This window comes from Typopeltis vanoorti, chromosome 16, assembly GCF_054136105.1.
Source record: "Typopeltis vanoorti isolate ZY-2024b chromosome 16, IOZ_Tvanoo_1.0, whole genome shotgun sequence".
Lineage (NCBI taxonomy): Eukaryota > Metazoa > Arthropoda > Arachnida > Uropygi > Thelyphonidae > Typopeltis > Typopeltis vanoorti.
This window is the reverse complement of record NC_143564.1, coordinates 55,024,087-55,049,177: the sequence shown is the minus strand read 5'-3', so window position 1 is coordinate 55,049,177 and position 25,091 is coordinate 55,024,087. Positions and strand designations below refer to the sequence as shown.

General features: G+C 36.7%; 1 protein-coding gene across 1 annotated transcript in view; it reads left to right on the top strand.

The window, feature by feature from the left end:
- The window catches only part of LOC150098029 (uncharacterized), a 995,665-nt gene that overhangs the window by 564,560 nt on the left and 406,014 nt on the right, over positions 1-25,091 (top strand). The window contains exon 27 of the mRNA XM_090406661.1: positions 14,780-14,833. Coding sequence (XP_090262787.1) covers positions 14,780-14,833 — 54 coding nt within the window. The remainder of the gene's footprint in view (positions 1-14,779; positions 14,834-25,091) is intronic.

The following is a 25,091-nucleotide window of genomic DNA, read 5'->3' as shown; positions in this document are numbered from 1 at the left end:
ATTTGAAAGCTTTCTGTCTCTCACAGGCAGGTCCGAACTCTTGTCTTTACATTTCTGTACATCTCCTGCACCGACCTGACATTTTTCTCTAGTATTCTCCCTCAGACACCTCCAGACTTCTGCTGTAAACCAAAGATTGCATCCGTTTTCAATCAACCAGGCATTAAACCAAACTGCTCCACCTTCTCCTTCAGTATTCCATCAAGAATCCCTTCGAGGATTTTCATTGTGTGGAACATCAACTTTATTCCTCTGTAATTCTTACAGTCTTGTGCATCCCGTTTACCCTTTTAAATAGGGACAAGAGTACTTTCTCTCTGCTTCTCAGGCATTTTTTCCTGTTGGCAAACTTTTATGAACAGACCCCACAGTAGGTCAATGCCCTGTGCCTCCACTGGGATCCTGTCAGGGCCCACCAATTTTCCATTCTTCATCCTCTTTACAGCCTCCTCAACTTCTGCACTATTGATGTTTTGCACCATCCTCTCATAAAACTGCTCATCGTCTTTGTGAAGTTCTCACATTTTCCCCATTCAAGAGCCCTTCAAAGTATATTCTCCATCTGTGCCTTATATCAACATCCCTCCTTAATTATGCTGTCTCTCCCAAAATTACCTTTATTGGTTTATAAGGAGCCAACTTAGTATTCCTTAATAGGCTACTGGTCCTAATATGTAAAAAAGAAAAGGAATTTCATATACATAAAGAAATGATGGCTGCTTTAGCTAAATGACAGTGGTTTAGTTTTATCTATGGAAATGTTGAAAGTTTATTTTCTGCTTGGTTAGACTATAATAAATTTAGTTTAATCCTTTACACAAGTGTAGGCAAACAAAGTTTGCGCCTGACGTAGTTCAGGACTGAGGCAACTCGCAGCAAAGGTGGACCAAACTGTCATCACTCCTTGTCTCAGTATATCCCATAATGCAAAGCACATCTCCTTGTGGACATGTATAATGCTATGCATTAAGGGAAGGGCCACTACCCAGACTGGTTTCGACCTTTATTGAGGTCTCGTCAGTGGGAGGCAGATCCAGAAGTGGTGATACTAAGGCAGAGGTTCTAACCAAGTGGAAAATAAACCTCCAACATCTTTCTCTAAATCCAGAGTAAATTAATAATAAGGTGGTACACCTTTTGGCAACTCGTATAAGTAAACATGACCTCTCTATTGCTTCTGCCTTAGTATCACCACTTTTAGGCCTGCTTCCCACTGATGAGACCTCAATAAGAGTCGAAACCTATCTTTCCTTAATGCATAGCATTATACATGTCCACAAGGAGATGTGCTTTGCATTATGGAAGATACTGAGACATGGAGTATGAAAGCTTGGTCCACCTTTGCTGCGAGTTGCCTCAGTCCTGAACTACTTCAGGGGCAAACTGTGGTTGCCTACACTTGGGTAAAGGATTAAACTAAATTTATTATATCTATGGAAATTTTCATTCCACACTGTTCTACTATAATGTTTAAATTATATATTGCTCTTTGTAAATTGTCTTCCTTATCTGATATTATTACCTGATCATCTGCAAATAATAGAATATTTATTTTGTTATTATGGAAAATTTCTATGCCTGGATTGTTTAAGGTGTTCCACTGTATTAATATTTCATTAATGTAAATGACAGTAGAAAGAAAATGTGATTGAAATCTGATGCCAAGGAACAAGAGAAATATAACACGGGCTGTCTTGGAATCCTATGATGTAGACAATAAATTGATCCACCTGTTGAAAGATATAAACAGCCAAGCACAAGCAACAGTCAGGATAGCATGTGCCTGGAGATTGGTTTGCCACTAGTCAAGGCACAAGACAAGAGGACCCAATATCACCAACCATTTCATCACACATCTGGGAAGGACACTAGATAAGATCAAAGAAGAAGGTGGAGGCATTTCAATAAATGGAATGAGAATAAACTACCTCTGCTTTGCAGATGACATCATCCTGATTGAAGAAGATACAGCAAGGCTGGAAAAGACACTGCAAACACTATACACAGAAGGAAAAAGATATGGACTAAATGTCAATTTTGAAAAAACTAAAATAATGATATTTGGACAGCAGGAGTTACTGAACAAAATTACCATTAACGGATTTCAACTGGAAAATGTGGAACACTTCACATATCTTGGATGTCACATGATGCATGTCTTGGACCCAAAAAAAGAAGTGAAAATTAGAATAGCCAGAGCAGCAGCTATCTTAAAAACCATGAACAAAATATGGAAGAACCGAGCTATAAAGATGCACACTAAGCTGTGCATTGTGGAAACTGTATCTGCAGCATGACACAGGAGTATCCAGGCCTCACATGAATGTGAGGCCTGGGTACTCCTGAGAGAATCTGAAAGGAGGATATTAGCATTCGAGAGGAAGTGCTATAGAAAGATCTTGAGGATAAGCTGGATCCAGAAAGTGAATAATGAGGAAATCTGTAGACGAATACAACCAAAAGAAAACCTGATACAGAAAATAATCAAAAGGAAACTACACCTATTTGGCCATATATGTAGAATGAATGATGAGAGAAAATTAAAAATGTTGCTGTTTGGAATGATTGAAGGAAAGAACAAAAGAGGAAGACCAAACAGAGAATGGGGCGATGACAGCATCGAATGGTGCAGAAACTCTATACACAACTGAGTCATCTTGCACAAAATAGAATGCAATGGAAGAAACTTATCATGATGTCATTAGACACCTATGGCATTGAACCCATGGTTGTTGTTGATTGAATGTAAATATTGAAAAGTGTTGGAGACAGAGGGCATCCCTGTCTTACTCCTTGGTTTGTAGATTGTTTTTCAGACATTTTTTCATTTATTTTTATTTTTATTTTTTTAATTTATTTTTTTGTTTTTATTTCTTTATTTTTATTCACATATTGATGCCTGACAAAAATAATAGCTTTTCAAAGAGTTGTTGAATGTCTCAGACAGAGTATTCAGGATGTATTGAGTGTTCCATGAATTCTTTTTCTCCATTGGGTTCTGTCCTCAGCTAGCCTTGCTGATGTCAAGACTGAGTGAATCTTCCAAGCTTAATGCCATCTTCTTCTTGGTCTTCTTCTGCCTAAGTCATCCCCAACCCTTCCATAAAGAAGTACATAAGACAGTCTCTCTTGGCACATCCTGGCTATATGCCCAAACCACTGGGACTGTATTTTGTGTAGCCTATTTAGGGTGTTATCGGTGTAACCCAACTCTTCCCTTATTTTATCACTTATCTTTTTTTTTTTTTCGGTCCACTTTGTGCTGTTGCTTTTTTTAAGCACTTCGATTCAAGACTTTTTAATCTGTGTTCTTGTTTGTCAGAAATCCAGCTCTCTGCTCCATAGTGTACCACCAGAAGCATCATTGAGTTGAAGAGGCTATGGTTTTTTTGCTGCTTCATATTTTATTTAAATTTTATTTTAAAAAACTTGTTCATTTCTGATCATCCTAGACTTATTCTGTGCTTGATAGTTACCATATAACATAGATCTTCAGTGATTAATGATCCTAGATAATTGAAACCTTCTACTTGTTCAGTTCTTTTATTATTTATTGTAACATTGAAATATTTTTTATTCTGCCCATTACGATGATTTTTGTCTTATTGAGGTTTATCTCCAAGTTGTACTTGTTTCTGGTTAAATTTAGATTAGAAATCATTGATTTTAGGTTCTCTAAATTATTGGCTTTCAGAACAGTATCATTTGCATATTCATTTAGCCACAGGGTCTTTCTTTCTCTGCATTTTCTGTTTGCTGTTTCTTGAGTAAATTATAAAATATTCTGTTTTCAGGGGCATTTTTTACTGACAAATTGTTTTTTAATCTCTCTCTTATCCTGTCAACTCTTCCAGCACCCTTGATATCTTCTTAACCAATTTTCATTCCCATAGAGCTCACTTATCCTCTCAAATAAATCAGGTCATTGTCTGGTGCACATTTTCTGTTCACAGAATGCCTCCACTCAGCCATTCTCACCTTCATCCTTTGGCTCTACAACTTCAACAGGCAGATTGCTCTCTGGGGTTTTTACTCTTCCATGGTCATATTACTGCTTCCACTCCTAATCTAAATCCTTGCTCTGAGCAAGTTACTGAAATGATAGTCTCCATTCCTCACTCTCCTCAAAATTCCTGTCCACTGTCCAAGCAATGATTTAACAATACATGAGAGAAAAATTTAGCATATCACAAATGACTTAAAACAAGAACTCCATCCTCATTCTCATCTATACCGAAACATGCCACAAATGCAAAAACAACCATCAACAAATTCACAAGGGCTTTGACATATGGCATACTGTGCAGAGTTTCAGTTGCCTTTACAAAAGGATGAAGCAATATTATAAGGATCCAGACATGATTGACTAAGGCTGTTTCTTGTCTTTGGATTGTATGAAGACAGATTGAGGAAGTGCAGTTTGCAATGTCTAGTGAATAGGATGAGGAGGAGGGGGGGGGAGCAGGGGAGATATGAACCAGACATAGAAACTGATAAGGAGTTATTATCAGATTAGTGTGGATTAAGTTTCATAGAATGGGACGAGGCTAAAGAAGAACAAAAAGACATTCAGAGAGGCTGTATAAGGAGAGTTGAGAAGGGGAAATGAGTGATAGGTTTTTTTGCATAGAGAGTGGTAGGCAATTGGAATGCATTGCCTGAGATTGTGGTGAGTACAGACAGTGAATGCATTTAAGGCAAGGTATAATGAACTGTGTGACAGTGAGACCTTCCACAATGAGTCTTTTGATGCCACAGAGGTGCGATAATAATAATAATAATAATAATAATAAATGCATAAATCTCACCTGCTATTAAAATGGCAGCTGTGCTTTCTGATTCTTTACATAGAATGCCGGATTTAACTTCTACTCATCTAGTCTTTGACATCTTTCTCATGATTATCAATATCTGACTTCCAGACAGATATTCAAGATAATGCTTTTTGCTAACCCATCTGTTTAACTCTGCATTCACATCCACCAACTGATGAATGGAGCAGTTCACCAAGGTTCTAAAAATTGTTGAGTCTAAAGGATTCATCATGGGAGGTCTGTACTCTCTTGTGCCAAAAGATCATAGAACTGTGTCTTGAACTTACTCACAGTTTCTACACTCACCACACTTTCAGACAATGCATTCCATTCACCGGTCACTCTCCATGCAAAGAACCTGATTCTCACTTCCCTGCTTGCATCCTCCTTGTACAGCTTCCATTAATAGCCTCTTGTTCTACCCTTGCCTACCTCTATTCAAAGAAATATTTTCTCTACATTAATTTAGTAACAATTCCTCACCATCTTATGTATCTCAGTCATATCCCCTCTTCTTCTTCTTCTTCTATTCACAAGACTCTATAAGTTGCATTCCCTCAATCTTTCCTCATATCTGACATTCCGTACACCTGACACTAACTTAGTAAACCTTTCTGGACCTTCTCCAATACATCCTCATCCCCCTGAACACCAGGTTTGTTTATAATTTCTATTAATGTAACAGCTTACACTCCCATTTTGAAAAAGTTTTAGGTTATGTACATTAAGTGACTTAAGCATAGTCCTTCATAATATTCTTTGATGGACTAAAGATAAATGAGTCATCTTCATTGCTACCAAAATACATGTTGAAAGTTTTTTCACTCGGTTATACTATAAATTAAAGATGCCAAGAAATTATATTCTTGGTTTCATCCTTTATCCAAGTGTAAGCAAACAAAATTTGCACATAAAGTAACTTCACGACTGGGCTACTTGTATATAGAGGCTAATGACTTCACATCAATTGGCTTAGAATCCCAAAAAGAAACCCAAAATACTGACATTTACCTCTAGCCTTTCCTAAACAAATTGCACCATTTTTTCCCTCAATCTCTAAAAAACTGGAGCATGTTTTTCTGCTCAAGACAATGCTTTTCATTAACCCATCTGTTTAACTTTGCATTCACATCCACCAACTGATGAATGGAGCAGTTCACCAAGATTCTAAAAATTATTGACTTTTACAACCTTGGTGAAGTCAATTTCCAGCCACTTCCGGCCTTCAATAAGTGGCATGGTCCCTTACTAGGCAATAAAATTCATCTCCCACTAAGGACAATTACCTAAGGTAATTTGTCTTTAGGTGGGAGATTAATCCTGCCATGCCTATAACAGCACTACCCCTTAGATTGTCTAGAGAGAGACAGGAAATATTAGAACTATATCTTAAAATAACTTTCATAACTATTTTTTTGGATTCTAAATATATTTTGTATTTACTCCTAAAAAAAATGTAAAATTTTTCCTTTATATATTTTCCATATATATTTTATAATTTTGAAACTTTTATTTCTAAGAGTTGTCTATTTTTAAGAACATATAATAGCATGTTCCTGGCATTTTCAGCTCATTCTGACTGCTAGTTTATTTCATGAATACATGCTACAGTTTGAAAACAGCACCTTTAGTATAATTTATTATATGTATCATATGTGTATTATGGTGATCGTGCTAATAATAGATTAGTATTTATAATTAATTTATGTAACTCACATTTCATCCATTCTCTATAGATGGATGATTTTTTAATGTTTGTTTCCTATAGCTGCACGCTCACACAGAATTTTATATCACCTGGATAATAAGAAGAGATTGGACTGTTTGTTCTGACATCAAAAATATAAAAAACAGTTACTTGTGTTTGGTTTGTAATATGCACTACACACTTTTTTTATTATATATGGGGGTGGTCTGAAAAGCTCTCAACCTAACAATGAAAAAACGAATTTATAATTTCAAAATTATTTTTATTTTTCAACATAATCTCCCTTAAGATTAATACATTTATTCCAGCAATTCTCCATCACAATTATCCTGTCCCTGTAGTGGTTCTCAGTAAGATCTGCAAAATACACTTCTACAAATTGCAATCACCTCTTGATTCGAAGAAAAACACTGACCAACGAGGAAGAGTTTTAATTGTGGGAAGAGACAGAGGGAGCCAAATCTGGGGAATAGGGTGGATGTACAACAATTCACAGTGTGGAGATCCCTTAATTTTCCCATTGCTAAAACACTTTTGTGGGCAGGTGCATTGTCCTGATGAAAGATGGATTTTTTTCCTTTTGCAAACCGTTTTTTTCTAATTAATTTTTTTCGTATAGTCTGGTTAAAATATCAGAATAATATTCCCCGGTCATTGTTTTACCCTTTTCAAGATAATTAATAAACAAAATGCCATCCCAAAACACTGATGCCATGACCTTTCCTGCTGATGGAACCGACTTTGTCTTCTTTGGCGCTGAACAACTGGCTTCTGTCCACTGTTTGACTGCAGTTTGAATTCTGGTGTGCAATGGTGAATCCAAGTCTTATCCATAGTAATAAATCGATGCACAAAATCAGTTTTATTCTTGTTAAAACGCTCCAAGCACTGCTCAGAGATTTTCATGCAAATGTGTTTTTGATCTGCTATGAGCAATCATGGCACCCATCTTGTGCAAAGCTTTTTCATTTGCATTTCTTCATGCAAAATATATTCTTCACATTCTTTTGAAATGCCTATAGTCTCAGCAATTTCATGCACTTTGACTTGGTGGCCAGCTATTACCATATTACCATATCGTGCACTTGATCAATGATTTCTGGTATTGTTACACTTTTTGGACATCCTTCACGTGGATCATTTTCAAGGCTGGTATGGCCCTGCTTAAACTCAGCAACCCATTCCTTAATTGTCGAAAATGAAAGATAAGAGTGCCCATAAACTTTTATGAACTTCGAATGAATTTCTTTTGGCAAATCTTCTTTTACAAAGAATTTTATAACTGCATGGTAGTCAAGTTTATCCCTTTCAAGGGATACAGACAACATTTTTGCTTCAGATAGCTGTATAAATAAACTACTTGATAGAATGATTTGCAATTTCACAGGGATGCTTATGACAGATGTACCAACTTAGGAAAAAAAAATATTGCTGATAATGTTGCGATTTATAGTTGACCTTCAGAACTTTTCAGATCACCCTCATATATATATATATATATATAGATAGATAGATATGACTTACTTTTCACTGTATTAACAACACCACACAATTTTTTCGAAGAGATGTTTTATTAACTGCTAATATTTTGCTGATTTTCAACTCAGCATCATCAGAGCACAACACACTTCTACACGTGACAGTGAGTGAGTGAAACTACAATTGCAATCGACAAAAGATCTAAAGTCCTATTTTTGGTGCCCTCTAAAAAAAAAAAAAAAAAAGCTATGCAGGAGAGTTTCTCTTATGATAACAGTCTCCCGAATTTTTGGCAAATTGATGCAACCATATTTGTTAAGGTTGGGAAAATTCTTCAAAGCCATTGCTGACTCAAAAAATAATCTTTCAGATCTATAAGGACTCCTGAAAAGCACATTCGTTTTTCTCCATCTGATCCTGTGTGAAGGAGTGTCCAAAGCATGGTCTGCCAGTCCCAACTTGCCATAGTAATAGTAGCGAATGTATTTTTCATGTTCTTCCAGGCGTATGTTAACTGATCTTCCTGTTTGCCCATAATAGGCCAAGTGACAGTCACAAGGAACTTCACACACTCCTGGGTGTGCTAAAGGGTGAAGTTTATCCTTAGGTGAGCGGATCAGAGTTGCCAGCTTGACATGATGTTTGAAAGTGGTGCGAAGGCCATGTTTCATCAATACTTTGGCTATCTTTTCTGATATACCTCTGATATAGGGAATAGAAATGGTCATGCTGTATTCTTGTGTATTGGGAGAGGGCAGAGTAATGGGCCTATGTAGTATTTTATCTATTTTGTAGGAATTATAGCCGTTGGCTAAAAACGTGTGGCACAGATATTGAAGTTCTGTGGTCAGAACTGTATCATTAGAACAAATGGCTCTGGCTCTGTGTGTAAGTATTTTTAAAATGCCACACTGTTGGACTAGATGATAATGTGATTGTTTATGTAGGTATCTTCCTGTGTGTGTGAGCTTTCTGTAAATAGATACAGATAGTGAACCATCTGAAAGGCGGGTGACTAATGTGTCAAGAAATGGTAAACAGTTATTTGATTCTTTTTCTACTGTGAAGTAGATTTTGAGATGTTGGCTGTTTAGGTAGGTGACAAATGCCTCCAAAGTGTCTTGTCCATAGGGCCAGATAGCAAACACATCATCTACATAGCATAACCACACTTGTGGCTTGTATGTAGCTGTGGTAAGTACTTTGTTTTCAAAGTGTTCGATGTACAAATGTGCTAACGGGGGGGGGGGGGACCATGGCAGTACCATTAATGTGTTTGTAGAATTTTCCTCCCCATGTAAAGTAACCTGCATTCATGGTAAATTTAAATAATTCAAAAATATCATGGGGAAATTTAGACTTGATTAAATCAAGAGTGTCTGTTAGTGGTACATTAGTAAATAAAGAGGTGACAAAGCAATATGCCAAGTAATCAATTAACTGCCATAAAAAGTTATATAATAATAAAAATATTATTATTATGTATGTAACACACAGACAGTATGTAACAGAGGGCACACGAGGATTAAGGGTCTTGGATTTGGTCATCTCATCGTAGGATGTAATTATAAATGAGGTGTCAAATCATCCACCAATTGGTGAAAGTGACCATGAGGTGATTACCTGGGTGGTTGCCAGCAGTGCAAGGACCCCTGTGAAAAAAGGGTATATGTGGAACTACAAGGGGGGAGGGTGATTATGAAGAGCTCAGGAGACAGCTTGCAGGTGTAGCATGGAATGAGGAGTTAGCTGGAAAAGAGATCGATGCAGCTTGGGGGATTTTCAAGAACTATTTAGTAAATGCAATGTCTAAATGTATACCATGGGTGAGAAGGTTAAATAAGGTAGGTGTGAGATGGATGAATAAAGAGATTAAGCATGTGATATAGAGAAAAAGGGCATTGTGGAGGCAACATAAGAGAAGTGGAAGTAACCAATTTCATGAGGTCTACAAGGACCAGGCAAGGAGGGTGACTTGGTTGGTGAGAGTAGCTAAAGAGAGGTATGAACAGCAGTTAGCTAATGAAGCCAAAAAGAATCCTAGGGAATTCTTTCGATATGTAGCCAGCAAAAGAAAGAATGATTATGGAAAGATGACATTGATTGGAGGAAATGGTATAAAGACAGCTGATGCAGAATGTGTGGTGGAGATACTTAATGAGCAGTTCATAAAGATCTTTCAATCTTGTGAATGTGACTTCATGGAGAGATTGAGAGCAGTTGATGATGGGGAGGAGAGACTGACTGTAAGTGAGCAAGAGGTGTTTGGGGAGTTGAGTAAACTAGATATAAATAAGGCTGTGGGACTTGATAATATATCACTGCATATTCTGAAGGAATGTGCCAGAGAGTTGACACCTGCCTTGACATATTTTTTTAATACGAGTCTTGCACTTGGTCAAGTTCCTAAAGAGTGGAAGGAGGGCAAGATTGTGCCACTTCATAAAGGAGGTGATCGAACTCAAGCATCCAATTATAGGCCTATCTCTGTGTCAGTTGTTGTGGTTAAGTTGTTGGAGAAGCTTGTGAGAACTAGGATCCAGAGTTGGGTTGACAACAATGGTATAATCTTTGATGGACAGCATGGCTTTGCTAAAGGGAGGTCATGTTTTAGTAATCTACTTACTTATTACAATAAAGTGACTGCTTCCTTAGACAGAGGAGAAGGATACACAGTAATATACTTGGATTTTGCAAAAGCTTTTGATAGAGTACCTCATGATAAGTTGACAGTCAAACTAGAGCAGATGGGGTTGGAAATTAGATTAGTGGATTGGATTGGATTGGATTGGATTGGAGACTGGCTATCTGATAGGTATCAACAAGTTGTGTATGGGGGTGCGATATCCAGGAAAAGGAAAGTCACTAATGGAGTGCCTCAAGGGTCTGTTTTGGGGCCATTACTATTTAACTTTAATATTAATGATATTGACGAAGATTTGGATGGAGATTTTCAGTTGTTTGCAGATGATGCAAAGTTGGGATGAACCATAAAGAGTAGTGAAGATGTTGTGGCCTTGCAAGAAGACTTGAATAAATTGAGTGATTGGGCAAGCAAATGAGGATGTGAGTTCAATGTTGCAAAATGTAAGGTTTTAAAATTTGGAAAACAAAGATGGGATGCAGAATTTATGCTTGGTGAGAATGTATTGTTGGAAGTAGAGGAAATAAGAGATCTGGGGGTGATAGTGGATAAGGATCTAAAATTTAGGGGACACATCGCCAAAATTGTGAAGACAACACAAAGACTTCTGGGAATGATGCGGAGGACACTGATGTGTAGAAGTAGGGAGATTCTTGTTCCATTGTATAAGGCTTTGATTAGGCCACACATGGACTTTTGTGCTGAGATTTGGTCACCTGGTTTTCAGAAGGATGAAGAGATGTTGGAAAGGGTCCAAAGGCAACTGACTAAGGTAGTTTCTGGCCTCTGGAATGTCAAGTATGAGGAAAGATTGAAAAGATGTAATTTGCAGAGTCTAGTGGAGAGAAGGAAGAGGGGAGATATGATGGAGACCTACAAGTTGGTAAGGGGTTGTTATAGGATCATTGGTGGAGAAGTTCTACAGAGAATAGTGGGAGATCAGGGGAGAACCAGAGGTCATCCCTGGAAACTGTATAAAGAGGGTGTGAGTAGGGGGGTGAGAGGCAGGTTTTTTTCATGCAGAGTTGTGAATGATTGGAATGCCTTGCCTGAGAGTGTGGTGTCTGCATGGAGTTTGAGTGTGTTTAAGACACAGTATGATGAGATGTGTGTGTGATAAAAGGACCTCCCAGATGAGTCTTTGACTCCAGAGGTCTTGTTTAATAATAATAATAATTATTATTATTATTATTATTACAAATGCCGATAAAGGAAATGCAACAGTTATCATGAATCAAGAAGAGTATAACAGAAAAATGCAAAATCTCCTATGTGACAGTTCCACGTATCAAATTATACATCGAGATCCTATAATGTCTGAAAAGAAAAAAGTCCGAAAATGACGTCTTGGCCCAAGGAAATCATCAAGAAAATAAAACCAATTCATGTTAAACCATCCAGTATTTTTGGATTACTAAAAATCCACAAAACTAATATCTCCTTATGTCCCATAGTCGATAGCATAGATAGTCCCACATATAAACTGGCCCGGCATTTAGCCAAGTCGCTTGCTCCCTTATTGGCAACACCTCTACTTTTGTAAAAAATTCAGTCCATTTCGAAGCAGTGGTTAAAAATTTTATCCTAAAAAATTCAGTTAGGTTAGTTTTGATGTCACCTCTTTATTTACTAACTAATGTACCACTTACAGACACGCTTGATTTAATCAAGTCTAAATTTCCATATGATATTTTTGAATTATTTAAATTTACCATGAATGCGGGTTACTTTACATGGGGAGGAAAATTCTACAAACAGATTAATGGTACTGCTATGGGTTCCCCCCCCCCCTTAGCACATTTGTACATGGAACATTTTGAAAACAAAGTACTTACCACAGCTACATACAAACCACAAGTGTGGTTATGCTATGTAGATAACGTGTTTGCCATCTGGCCCCATGGGAACGACTTTGAAGGCGTTTGTCACCTACCTAAACAGCCAACATTCCAAAATCCACTTCACAGTAGAAAAAGAATCAAATAACTGTTCACCATTTCTTGACATATTAGTCACCTGCCTTTCAGATGGATCACTGTCTTTTTCTATTTACAGAAAGCCTACCCACACAGGAAGATACCTACATAAACAATCACATCATCCTCATTCAGTCCAACAGTATGGCATTTTAAAAACACTTACACACAGAGCCAGAGCTGTTTGTTCTAATGATACAGCTCTGACCACAGAACTTCAATATCTGCGCTTTACATTTTTAGCCAACAGCTATAATTCCTACAAAATAGATAAAATACTACATAAGCCCATTACTCTGCCCTCTCCTAATACACAACAATACAACATGACTATTTCTATTCCCTATATCAGTGGTACATCAGAAAAGATAGCCAAAGTATTGATGAAACATGGCCTTCGCACCACTTTCAAACCTCATGTCAAGCTGGCAACTGTGATCTGCTCGTCTAATGATAAACTTCACCCTTTAGCTCACCCAGCAGTGTATGAAGTTCCTTATGACTGTCACTTGGCCTATTATGGGCAAACAGGAAGATCAGTTAACATACGCCTGGAAAAACATGAAAAATACATTCGCTACTATTACTATGGCAAGTCGGGATTAGCACACCACGCTTTGGACATTCCTTCATACAGGATTAGATGACGAAAAACGAATGTGCTTTTCAGGAGTCGTTATAAATCTGAAAGATTATTTTTTGAGTCACCAATGACTTTGGATAATTCTCCCAACTTTAAAAATATGGTTGCATTAATTTGCCAAAAATTTGGGAGTCTGTTATCATAAGAGAAACTCCTGCATGGCTTTTTTTTTGTTTGTTTGTTAGAAGGTGCCAAAAATAGGACTTTAGATCTTTTGTTCATTGCAATTGTAGTTTCACTCACTCACTGTCACGTGTAGAAGTGTGTTGTGCTCTGATGATGCTGAGTTGAAAATCAGCAAAATATTACCAGTTAATAAAACAACTCTTTGAAAAAATTGTGTGGTGTTGTTAATACCATGAAAAGTAAGTCATGAATAACAGTCTACACCTAAGCTTATCTGTTTGATAGATAGATGGTTTTTTACCTTGGGTATACTATATGTTAAAGATACCAAGAAATTTTATAAACTTGGTTTTAATCCTATTTTCCCCAGTAAGTATGCAAGCAAGTAAGCTAAGTTTGCACCTGAAGTATTTTCAGGTCTGCTTGTGTGCTTACTTGGAAAAATAGGATTAAAACCAATGTTTATGAAATTTCTTGGTATCCTTAACATATATAGATATAAATATATATAATGGATGAGTCTTTGGACTCCCTGGAGATGTCAAATAATAATAATATATATATATATATATATATATATATATATATAACAATGAAGGAGACCTCAAAAAAGGTTGAAACCGGTCTGTGTAGTGACCCCACCCATAATGTATTGCAGTATAGATCTCTTAGTGAGATGTGCTTTACATTATGGAAAATACTAAGAATAGTGATTGGAGCTTTACCCACCTTTACAGTGAGTTGCCCTGGTGTTGCACCACCTTTAGACTTGAACTACGTTCAAGCACAAACTTAACTGTTTGCTTACTTGGGATTAGGAGTAAAATAACCAAGTTTATATATAAAATTACTTGGTAACCCTAATATCTACATTATTCCCAAGGTAAAAAAAAAAAAAAAACTTATTTACATCTATTTCTCCTCCAGAGATTCTTATTCAAAATAACACCTTGTAGCAACTTGTATAGGTAAAGTTGATAAGGCTCTGTATTACTAAAACCTTGGTATTTAGGGTCTAGCTACTCACTGAGGAGACCTCAAAAAAGGTTGAAACCGGTCTGGGTAGTGACTCCACCCATAATGTATTGCAGTATACATCTCTTAGTGAGATATGCTTTACATTATGGAAAATACTAAGAATAGCGATCGGAACTTTACCCACCTTTACAATGAGTTTTCCTGGTGTTGCACCACCTTTAGACTTGAACTACATTCAGGCTCAAACTTAACTGTTTGCTTGGGATCAGAAGTAAAATAACCAAGTTTATTTATAAAATTACTTGGTAACCCTAATATATACATTATTCCCAAGGTAAAAAAACAAACTTATTTACATTATATATATATATAATGGATCAGCATTTAGTATTTCCTTGTTTTGCTTTCTAGGGGTCTCCTGGTTTTCCAGGTTCACCTGGTGAAGCCGGTCTTACTGGATCAAAGGTAAAAATCTTATTTACTACTCTGTTGCACGAGGAAACCGTATGCATGTTTTGGAGAGATTTAATGACTAGAAACCGAGTGATTCCAAAATAGAGAAAACTATTTATTATTTGAATGCAAACCTAGTTTTGTCTTCTTAGAAGACTTCATTGGGTGCATAAGATGAAAATCAAAATAAAAAACAAATGTACATTACAAGAGAACAACAGTTATAAATTAAGTGGCAAATATATCATAAACATTTGAAGGTGTTCTGGATGTCATAATATTGTTGGGCATATTCACACAGGCTCTCCAGGATTGTCAATCACCAGCTATCCAACTTTGGTTGGATAGTGATTTGGTTGGTTGGCTGGAGTGTGACAATGAGATAAGTTATAGCTATGGTTAGTATTAAGAAGGACGGACCATATTGAGGACAATTTCTGTTAATTCCACAATTCTTCTCTCAAGCTCATCATAGCATCTAAAAATGTTTTCTGATTTGTTCTAGATCACTGGATGAGTGATAGAATCTTCATCATTAACGTGAGCAGAATTAAGAACGTGATTAGATAGTAAATGGGCTCTAGTTCTGTTATACGTGATGTCTCTTACATGCTTTACCATACACAGCTCAATGGATTTCTCCATATGACCAAAATAGGGCACACTGCAGTTGAACTAAAGATGGTAAGCTCCAGAATACTTTAGGCTGTCATATTTCAGTTTAGATCTACCAAATAAGGAAAGACATTTTGATAGAGAAGTGAAAGAAGTGTGGATTTTAAGTTTCTTGAGAATTTTAACTCAAGAATTGTAATTTTGCTGAAACGGAGATGATATACCATAGGGATATAAAGCCTTTTACATCAAATACTATCTTCAGTATGGTGAGTACGTGTATTAAATAGAAGCTTACTAACAGTGTGTTTAGGATAACCATTTTTCTAAAGATTGTAAAGAGAAATTGTAGTTCGTGTTGGTTTCTTCTTCACTGAGGAAGGAGTGAACATGTTTACCTAATACAGAAATGATGCCAAGTTTTTGGACAGATAATAATGAGATTGTGCATGAAGATATATGTTGGTATGTGTATCTTTTTCATGTTACACACCCTATGATGTATAAGAAGACAAAGCTAGTTGTGCATTCAAATAATAGTTTTTTTCTATTTTGTTATCTCTTGGTTTCTAGTCATTAAATTTCTTCAATTCTGTCATGTAGCTGATATCTGTTGCATCAAATATATACAATATATATATATATATATTGTAAATATTGCATATATTGTATATATATATATATATATATATTTATATACAGATTTTTCCATTTCATGGATATACAAGTAAGAATTTATAAAGCAGAAAATTGTGATAACAGCATCTCATATATATAGGTAGATAGATATGAGATGCTGTTATATATATACATATATAGCTTTTTTCTTAATTATCATACTGCTGTATAATTAAACAAATAATTACTTGTAACTTTGAAGAAAAACATGGTCAAGGCTTGGAAACTTGGCAGTATGCTATTACTACTAGTTTGCATACGTGGATAATGATACAGGTTTTCATCCTTTGAGAAGTGTGATGCTTAAAAAAAATGACAAACCAGAAGTACTAATAAAGCAGAAGATTTAATACTACAGTATTTCAGTTCTGGTCCCAACAGCATCTTCGGGCATAAAAGCTTTTCATTCCATTGATAGACTAGCCATTGATTAGTCATTTATTTTCCTATATTTCAATACTCAAAACTATCAAGAAGATACATCAAGAAGATTTTTTTTTTTCGGTGGGAGATTGTATGATTTCAAGACACGTTAGATAACATAAAAAATGTGGAGTTATTATTTCCAAAAGGAACCAAATGGCAAAGAAATACACATGCTTACTTAGCCAAATTATATCAGACAAATATATATTTAACAAATAATGAAGTTCAAAAATTTCTGAAATTATGACATTTGATTATTGTTGATTGTGGCATCTCACAGCACATAGGGAAGAACCCACTCCTACCACACTTATCCCTCAGGCAGGGAAATCCTAAAATCCTTTCCCTCACATGAGGGAAATCCTAAAAGGACTCCTCCAAAAGAATAAGCTGTAGATCATTGGAAACAATCAATGGATGTTTTACCTCTGTGGAATGGGCTTCTGCAACCCCACCACTTATTATTGTGTGGTGACTTCGTTCCAATATAACTGTGTCTGTATCTTGTAATGAATCTTTTGAACAGAATAATCAGAGGCCACATTCAGGATTTAGGCAGAAGTTCGTTTTTCATTTCACAAGTATATTATATAGACAAGATAAGTAATAGAAAGAATGATTATAGAAAGATAACTTGACTCATTTCTGATGGTAGGAAAGTGACAGAAGCAGAAGAAATAGTTCAATTACTAAGTGGTCACTTTACAAGGGTATATCATCCAGGTGGTGACTTTGCAATTACTAAGGTGACAGAGACTGATGTGAGCATTGAGGTAGATGAACTGGAGATATTCAGTATATTGAAAAATATCAATGTGAATACAGCAGTGGGCCTGGATGGTATGTCAGCTGATGTGCTACAAGAACGTGCAAGTGAACTGGCAGTGTTTCCCCTGAAGTTGTTTAATTTGAGCATCAGCTCTGATAAAGTTCCAAGGGAATGGAAACAGGGTAAAGTAGTTCCATTACATAAAGGTAGTTCCAAGACAGAAGCAAAAAATTATAGACCAATTAACATCTCTGGAGTGGTGGTTAAAGTATTGGAAAAGTTGGTTAAAAGTAAACTTCAGAAATGTGTGTGGATAGGAATATGATACTCTATAGCGGGTAGCATGGTAGATGAACGAAAAGCTAGGTTCTGCATCAATAATTTATTCACATTTTATAATAAGCTGACAGCAGAATTGAATAAAGAAAATGGATACACCATGATATTCCTGGACTTTGAAAGACATTTGACAGAATAGCATGGAAAACTTACATAAGTTGGAGGAAATGGGACTGAATATGAGGCTGGTGGCATGGATAGGGAGGTGACTGATAGACTGACATCAGAGTGGTGTATGGTGAAGTGGAATCAAGTTGAATGAGGGTGAATAGTGGACTGCTTCAGGGCTCTGTACTAGGACCTCTACTCTTTAATTTGTACATTAATGATATAGCAGGAGATTTGATAAGGTGGAAGGATATTCAGTTATTTGCCAATGATACAAAACTAGAGAGGACAATAGTTGATGAAGGTGATGTACATATCTTACAGGATGATTTAAATAAATTGACAGTGTGGGCAAAGGACAATGGTCGTCAATTCAGTGTTGTAAAATGTAAGTAATGCACTTCGGGATGAAAATATTACATAATTTGTATCATATTGATTGTACTAATTTACAGGAAATTGACAAGACTAGGGATCTGGGGGAGATGATGGGCAGAGATTTAAATTCAGAGGATATATTGGGAGTTGGCAAAATAGCACAGAGGATTACTTAGATGCTGAAGAGCACATTGACAAACAAAGATAGGGAGGTTTTATCCCTCTTTATAAGGCTATGATTCGGCCACATGCTGATTACTGTGCATAGATTTGGTCACCTGCATTTCTAGGAGACTGGAAAGTGATTGAAAGGATTCAGAGATAACTGACCAAACTCGTGGCAGGTCTGTGGAATGTTCCCTATGAGGGTATATTGAAAGTGTGTGTGGGTTACAGAGTATAGCTGACAGGCAGAGGAGAGGGAATATGATAGAAATTTATGTTACCATGATACTCCTGGACTTTGAAAGGCATTGGACAGAATAGCATGGAAAACTATTACATAAGTTGGAGCAAATGGGAATTGACACTACAGAAATTTTTCAATACATGAGGAGTAGGAGGAAAACAAGGAGTCACACTTGGAAGTTGTCTAAGAGTGTGGTTAGTTGGGGTGTGTGTGGACTAGGTTCTTTACTTGAAGAGCATGAGTGGAATGGAGTGCCAGAAGTGTGAGCACCCTAACAGTGAATGGGTTTAAAAAAGATGTATGATAGGTATTGTGTTAATGGATAGAGTGGGTCTCCCACGATGATTCTTTTGATTCCATAGAGTATCCAAATAAATAATAATAATATTATTACACTCTCCAGTACAGGTGAGTGATACTGTAAGGGATGAATACAGAAGACATGGTTATCTTCACTGTAGCACATGGAATGTCCAGAGGCTTCACATGAGCTCTCTCTTAGCAATAGTTTTCAGAAAGAGATAGAAAAGTAAAGAATCAATATCCTGTGTATTAACAGAGAAGGCTATTTCTGGAGGCAGGAGAGTGTGTGTAGTTGTTAACTCAGGGGTTTATGCAAAGCATAATAGGGTATCTGTGGTATCAAGAAGGGGCTAGGCAAGATTATTTCTTGGTTTAAAGCAAGGGTTGGCAAACCTTTTACTCTATTGACCCCGTTTATAGAATCCTCAATCCCTCATCTACCCCCATCATGTTAAATAAATGAATAAATGTTATCAATAATAAATTTCTCAATTTAAAAATAATAATTCCTCCACCCTTTTACTTCATTACTGCTTCTCGATAAGAAATATTTAATGAAATTTAAAGGAAAATACTTAAAGAAATTTATAAAGAACATTAAAATTTAAACTCCCTTTTGACCTCTAGACATTTATCGACCCCCAGGGGTCGATATCGACCACTTTGCCGACCCCTGGTTTAAAGCCTATAAATGACAGACTACTTTTTATTAGACTGAGGGTTCATCCTACTCGCATGTCAATCACGGCAGTTTTGGCACACTCATAGATATGCCTGAAGAAGAAGAAAGTGAGTTCTAAGAAAACTCACAAACTGTTTGGACTGCTGACTGGCAAGGAGAGATGGTCTGTTCATTCTAATAGGCTTCATTGCCAAAATGGGAAAGAGTATGGAATTATGTATTGGAATTTGCCCATGCTCATAGATTAGTTTATTACTAATAACTAATATCTGCTTCCAGAAGCACCCATACCTATATTTGGACATTAAACATTCATAACCAAAGGATTAGATTGATTACCTCTTGGTACTGCAGCAGTGAAAGGCAAGTACCTTTGATGTAAATACTTGTCCAGGAGCAGACTGGTGGACAGGCCATAATCTAGTAAAAGTCAAGGTAAGATTAAGACTCTGAAACTTTCTAATGATTTCATCCCACTAGACAAAATGTTGGAGTAATCATCTAGAGAGTTCACAGATGATACTTGAAAAATGTTGGATGCTCTTCTGGAGATTGATAAGGAGAACACACTTGAAATGCTCTGGAAGGAAGTCAGAAACATAATATGGGATATAGTGAAGATGCTTCAAAGCCCAATTAGAAGTCCAAGATTCTCATAGATCTCAGAACCAACAGAGAATATGATCATGAGAAATAGGAAAACAGACACAAGCACTGAAGAATATAAGAAAAGCAATAAAATACTTCATGCAGGAGAACAAGAACAAATATTATATAATGAAATGTGAACAGGCAGTTATTGTTATACTATTTATTTATATTTATTTTTATCTATTTATATATATATATTTATTACTATTATTATACAGGAATCTCCATGGGTTCAGAAGACGCATCATGGGAAATCTATTATTCACACACTAGCCATCATTAACACGATACCTATCATACCATACCTCATTGACTGATGAAGACACACAACCAGTCTATCAACCCATTCCACCATTCACACTCCAAGAAAAAACTCTAGAGCTAACACCCTTGCTAACCACACTCTTACACAACTTCCACTGATGACCACTTGTTCTCTCCCTTCTTGTCATGTATGGAAAAGTCTTCAGTGTCAATCCTCCTATAAAACTACTTTAATAAAACTACATGTCCTCAAGGAGATGTGCTTTACATTATGGGATACTAAGGAAAGTGATCAGAATTCAGTCTACCTTTGCCATGAGTTGCCCCAGTCCTGAAGATACTTCAGGTGCAAACTTTGTTTGCTTACAGTTGGATAAAGGATTAAACTAAATATATAATTAGACCATTGGTATATTCTCATAAGTAGCATTTCATAGACATGCCACAACCTTTGTCACTCATCTCTGGATCCTCTCTGCAGCTTCTTCATCCTCATGGAATCTAGGAGTCCAGATCTGTGCACAGTAGTCAAGATATGCCCTTATTAAAACCTTATAATATAAGGGAAAAATAACCTCTGCACCCCTGCTTGTTAGTGTGCTCATCAACATCCAAGTAATCTGATGTGCTGTTTTGGTTACTTTTGCAATATGCCTTCTAAACTTCAACTTAGTTTCCACAATCACACCCAAGTTCCTGTTCTCATCAGCTTTCTGCAGTTCATTTCCATTAAAATAGCACACGTCTTCTGTTCTCTTCCGAAAGTGCATCACCTTACACTTGGACGCATTAAACCGGCAGCTATTTACCTTTGCCCATACTGCTAGTCTGTTTAAGTTTTCCTGCTGGATCTCTACATCACCTTTGTCGACCTACATTGTCCTTCCCAGTTTAGCATCACCAGCAAACAGCCGAATATTTCCTATATCATTGATATACAAATTAAACAACAGAGTATTTATTATTTAGCTGTATGGTACACCACTGGTCATTGCCTTCTCTTGTACTCAGCAGCTCCATAAACCACTATTTGATATCTGTCTATCAGCTACCCTCTAGTCGAAATTACCAGATTCATATCCATCCCCATTTACTCCAGTTTAATCAATAGAGTTCTATTCAGAATTTTGTCAAATACTTTTGGAATGTCTAGTAATATCACTGAGTAGCCATTTTCCTTATCCAACTCCATTGTCACTTGATTATTAAATGTAAACAGATTACTAAGGCAAGCCCTACCCTTCACAAAACCATGTTGTCCCTTCTAGAGTATCATGTTTCTGTCAGTCCATTCTGAATTCTGTCTTCCCTCTAATTTATCAAATTCCTTAACCATCACTCCTGAGATGCTGATTGTTCTATAATTTGCTATCTCTGTCTTGGAGCCTCCTTTATACAATGGGACTTTGCCTTCTTTCCACTCCATGGGTACTTTCCCAGTACTGAGGCATAAATTAATCAGCTTGGTCAAAGGAGCTGATAATTTCCTGCACATTTTCATAATACATTGGCCAATGTGATATCTAATTTCATGACTGTTTCATATATTGACGCTCTGAAATATTTTCAGCACTTCCATTTCTCCAACTTCTGTTCTCCTATCAGTTAATGTCACATCTGTTGCAATGTTGCCACCTAAATGGTACACCTCTGTAAAATACTCACTCAGTAATATAGCCATTCAGTTTGGTTCTGTTTACCTCCCCACCATCATCAGCACTTTTTAAAGTTATCCTTCCATAGTCATTCCTCCTTTTACTTGCCACTCACCAAATAAAATCTTTAGGATTTTTTTAACTCATCAGCTAGTTTTCCCTCATAATTAGCTTTAACATACTGGTCACCCTTCTTGCCTGTGCCTTATACTGCTCATAAGTATGCTGATCACCTTTTTCTTTATAATTCCTCCACAAACTTTTCTTTTATGTGCAACTCCTGCTTAATGAAGCTACTCATCCATCTGACACTTACCTGATTTATCCTTCTGACTCGAGGTATGCATTTAAATACTACTTTCTTCAAACACTCTTTGAATGCATTCCATGCACCACCAACATCTCACCCCCTTCAAATTCTTATGCGATGGCTCTGCTGAAAGCTGATTCCTCAGCTTGTCATAATCATCCACTTTGTAATTCCACATATATAATTTCTTAATAGAAAATTCCCACGTCTAGCAATCTCCCACATCAATACTACATGATCACTTTCTCCCAGTGGTGGCAGTGTAGTTAGATTGGTTAGCATTAAATATTCTGATGCAATGATCATATCCAGCACTCTTGAACCTCGTGCCCCCTCTATTATGTGTTGCCTCAGCAGCTGTATAAATTCCATTTCCTTCACTGCCTGTGACCGTTCCTTCTCCCAATCTATGAAGCATAAATGAAATTCCCCATAATAATTACTAGACCACTCATCATGCTAATTTACAAGGGTATATCATCTATATTCTCTGTTATACCCCCCCCCCCTGGATTATAGCAGCAACGAATTACATATTTAGTCTTGTTGGCCTCTATCTCACACCAGATATCTTCAAAAGAACTGCCTTCTGAATTGCTATCCTCATGATGTACTTCTACTCTTTTTGGCTTTAATTCCTCTGCTATCATTAGCAACCCCTCTCTCCTCTGATGTTCCTTCTCTCTGAAGACATCATCCTTACTCAACCACATCTCACTAATGCCTATAACTTTTGACCAAGTTGTGCTAAATGCTAACCAATGCCAAAAACTCTTTAACCTTATTTTGAATACTTTTGGAATTAGCATACATAAACTGCAATACCCCCTTCATTCCATAACCTCCTTTAGATCTCACTAACGTTAACCTGAGATGCTACATTTTCCATCATGTGATCACTCTTTCACTTCTGCATTCACCCTGAACATTCTAATTTCCCTGACTTTGTACTTCCAAACTTTAACTAAACAACACTTTCTCAAGACTTCTCACACCAAATCTTTTAGATGTAAGCCATCCACTTTATATAAATCCTTCTATCCAACTCACTCCACAAATTCACAAATTCCACACCATTCCTCCTGCACAATCTTGCACTGACTCATTTGTGATCATTGTTCTCCAGCTCAACTTGTTTGTATCATATCATGATACAGACAAGTTAACTCAAGATTTCCATTCTTATCTATCTAGGTTTGTATTCTGCCTCTAACTAGCCTCTGTGATGCCTGCACCACTACACATGATATACACACTAGCTTATAGTTGGACAGTACTGATTTAGAATTTCTCTCTCTCTCTCTCTCTCTTATCTTTATTATTTATTTTTCTTTCTTTCCACTTTTCTGGGACTGCTCCTCTTGCCAGACTTCTGTTGAACAACTTAGTAAAGAACCCTGGCAGCTCTTTTGTGCATGCCCATAATATCATGGCAATATCCCATTCAGTCCCACATCCTTGTTATCTTTAAAGTTACTTAATATTCGAAGCACTTCCCATTCTTGAAATGTCAGTCTTCTTGCCTCCTTCCTACTGTTATTCAAGAATATTCTTAATCCCTACATGAAATACATTAATGAAATATATGTATTGAACTTTTCCACTATATCTTCAGCATATGTGGCCCATGTTCCATCTCCAACAGTGAAAGTCAGTATTTTTTTATGTTTATCCTTTCGTCTCTTAATAATATAACTGTAGTGTTCTCAAGGCTTTTGTTTTACTGCTTAAGCCATTCCCCTTTCATATGCAAATTTTTCTTTCCTCACTACACTTGCCATCTTCCTAGTTTGCATCTTATTATATACTTCTTGCTTGTACAGGGTATGCTATTCTTTATATTTTTTATATATAGCATGTCTGCATTGGACCTCCCTAGTTTCAATGGTAAAAAATCGAAATGTGGAAATATGTAAGGTTTGGATTGTTCAAACATTCCAGAGACTCTACAAGTTTCAGAATTTTTTGCTGCATCACAATGCGGTAGTACTGCTGGACAGAACTGTCATAGTTTTAAACATGGCATTGGGGCAGAGAAAGTGCAAGTTGTGTGGTGGCTAGCTGAGCTAAAATCAATCAAAGCAGTGCAGCATAAGTTCTGTCAGGTGTACAAAAAGGCAGCACCTGATCCCAAGAGTATCCATTTGTGGAAAGAAAATTTCCTATGACAGAAAGCATTTTGAAACAACATGAAGGAGGGAAGCAGCCAATATTGGAAGACAAGATAGAGAGGATTTGAGACCTTTGCATGAAGCCCAACAAAATCCGTTAGGAGAGCATCACGTGAACTGCAAATACCCCACTCTACTGTTCATAAGTTCATCCATCATAAGTTATGTCTACACACGTACAAAGTTCAGGTGTTGCAGGAAATCAAGCAAAACGATAAGCCACAACAGTTAATATTTGCAGCTGAAATTCTGGAACGTGTCAATGAGAATCCAGATTTTCTTTCCCAGATTTGCTTTTTGGACAAAACCACTTTTCATGTCAGCAGAAAAGTGAACAGGCACAATATCAAGATATTATATTATTATATTATCAAACAAGACCTCATGGAGTCAAAGACTCATCTAGGAGGTCCTTTTATCTCACACACACATCTCATCATACTGTGTCTTAAACACATTCAAACTCCTTGCAGACACCACACTCTCAGGCAAGGCATTCCAATCACTCACAA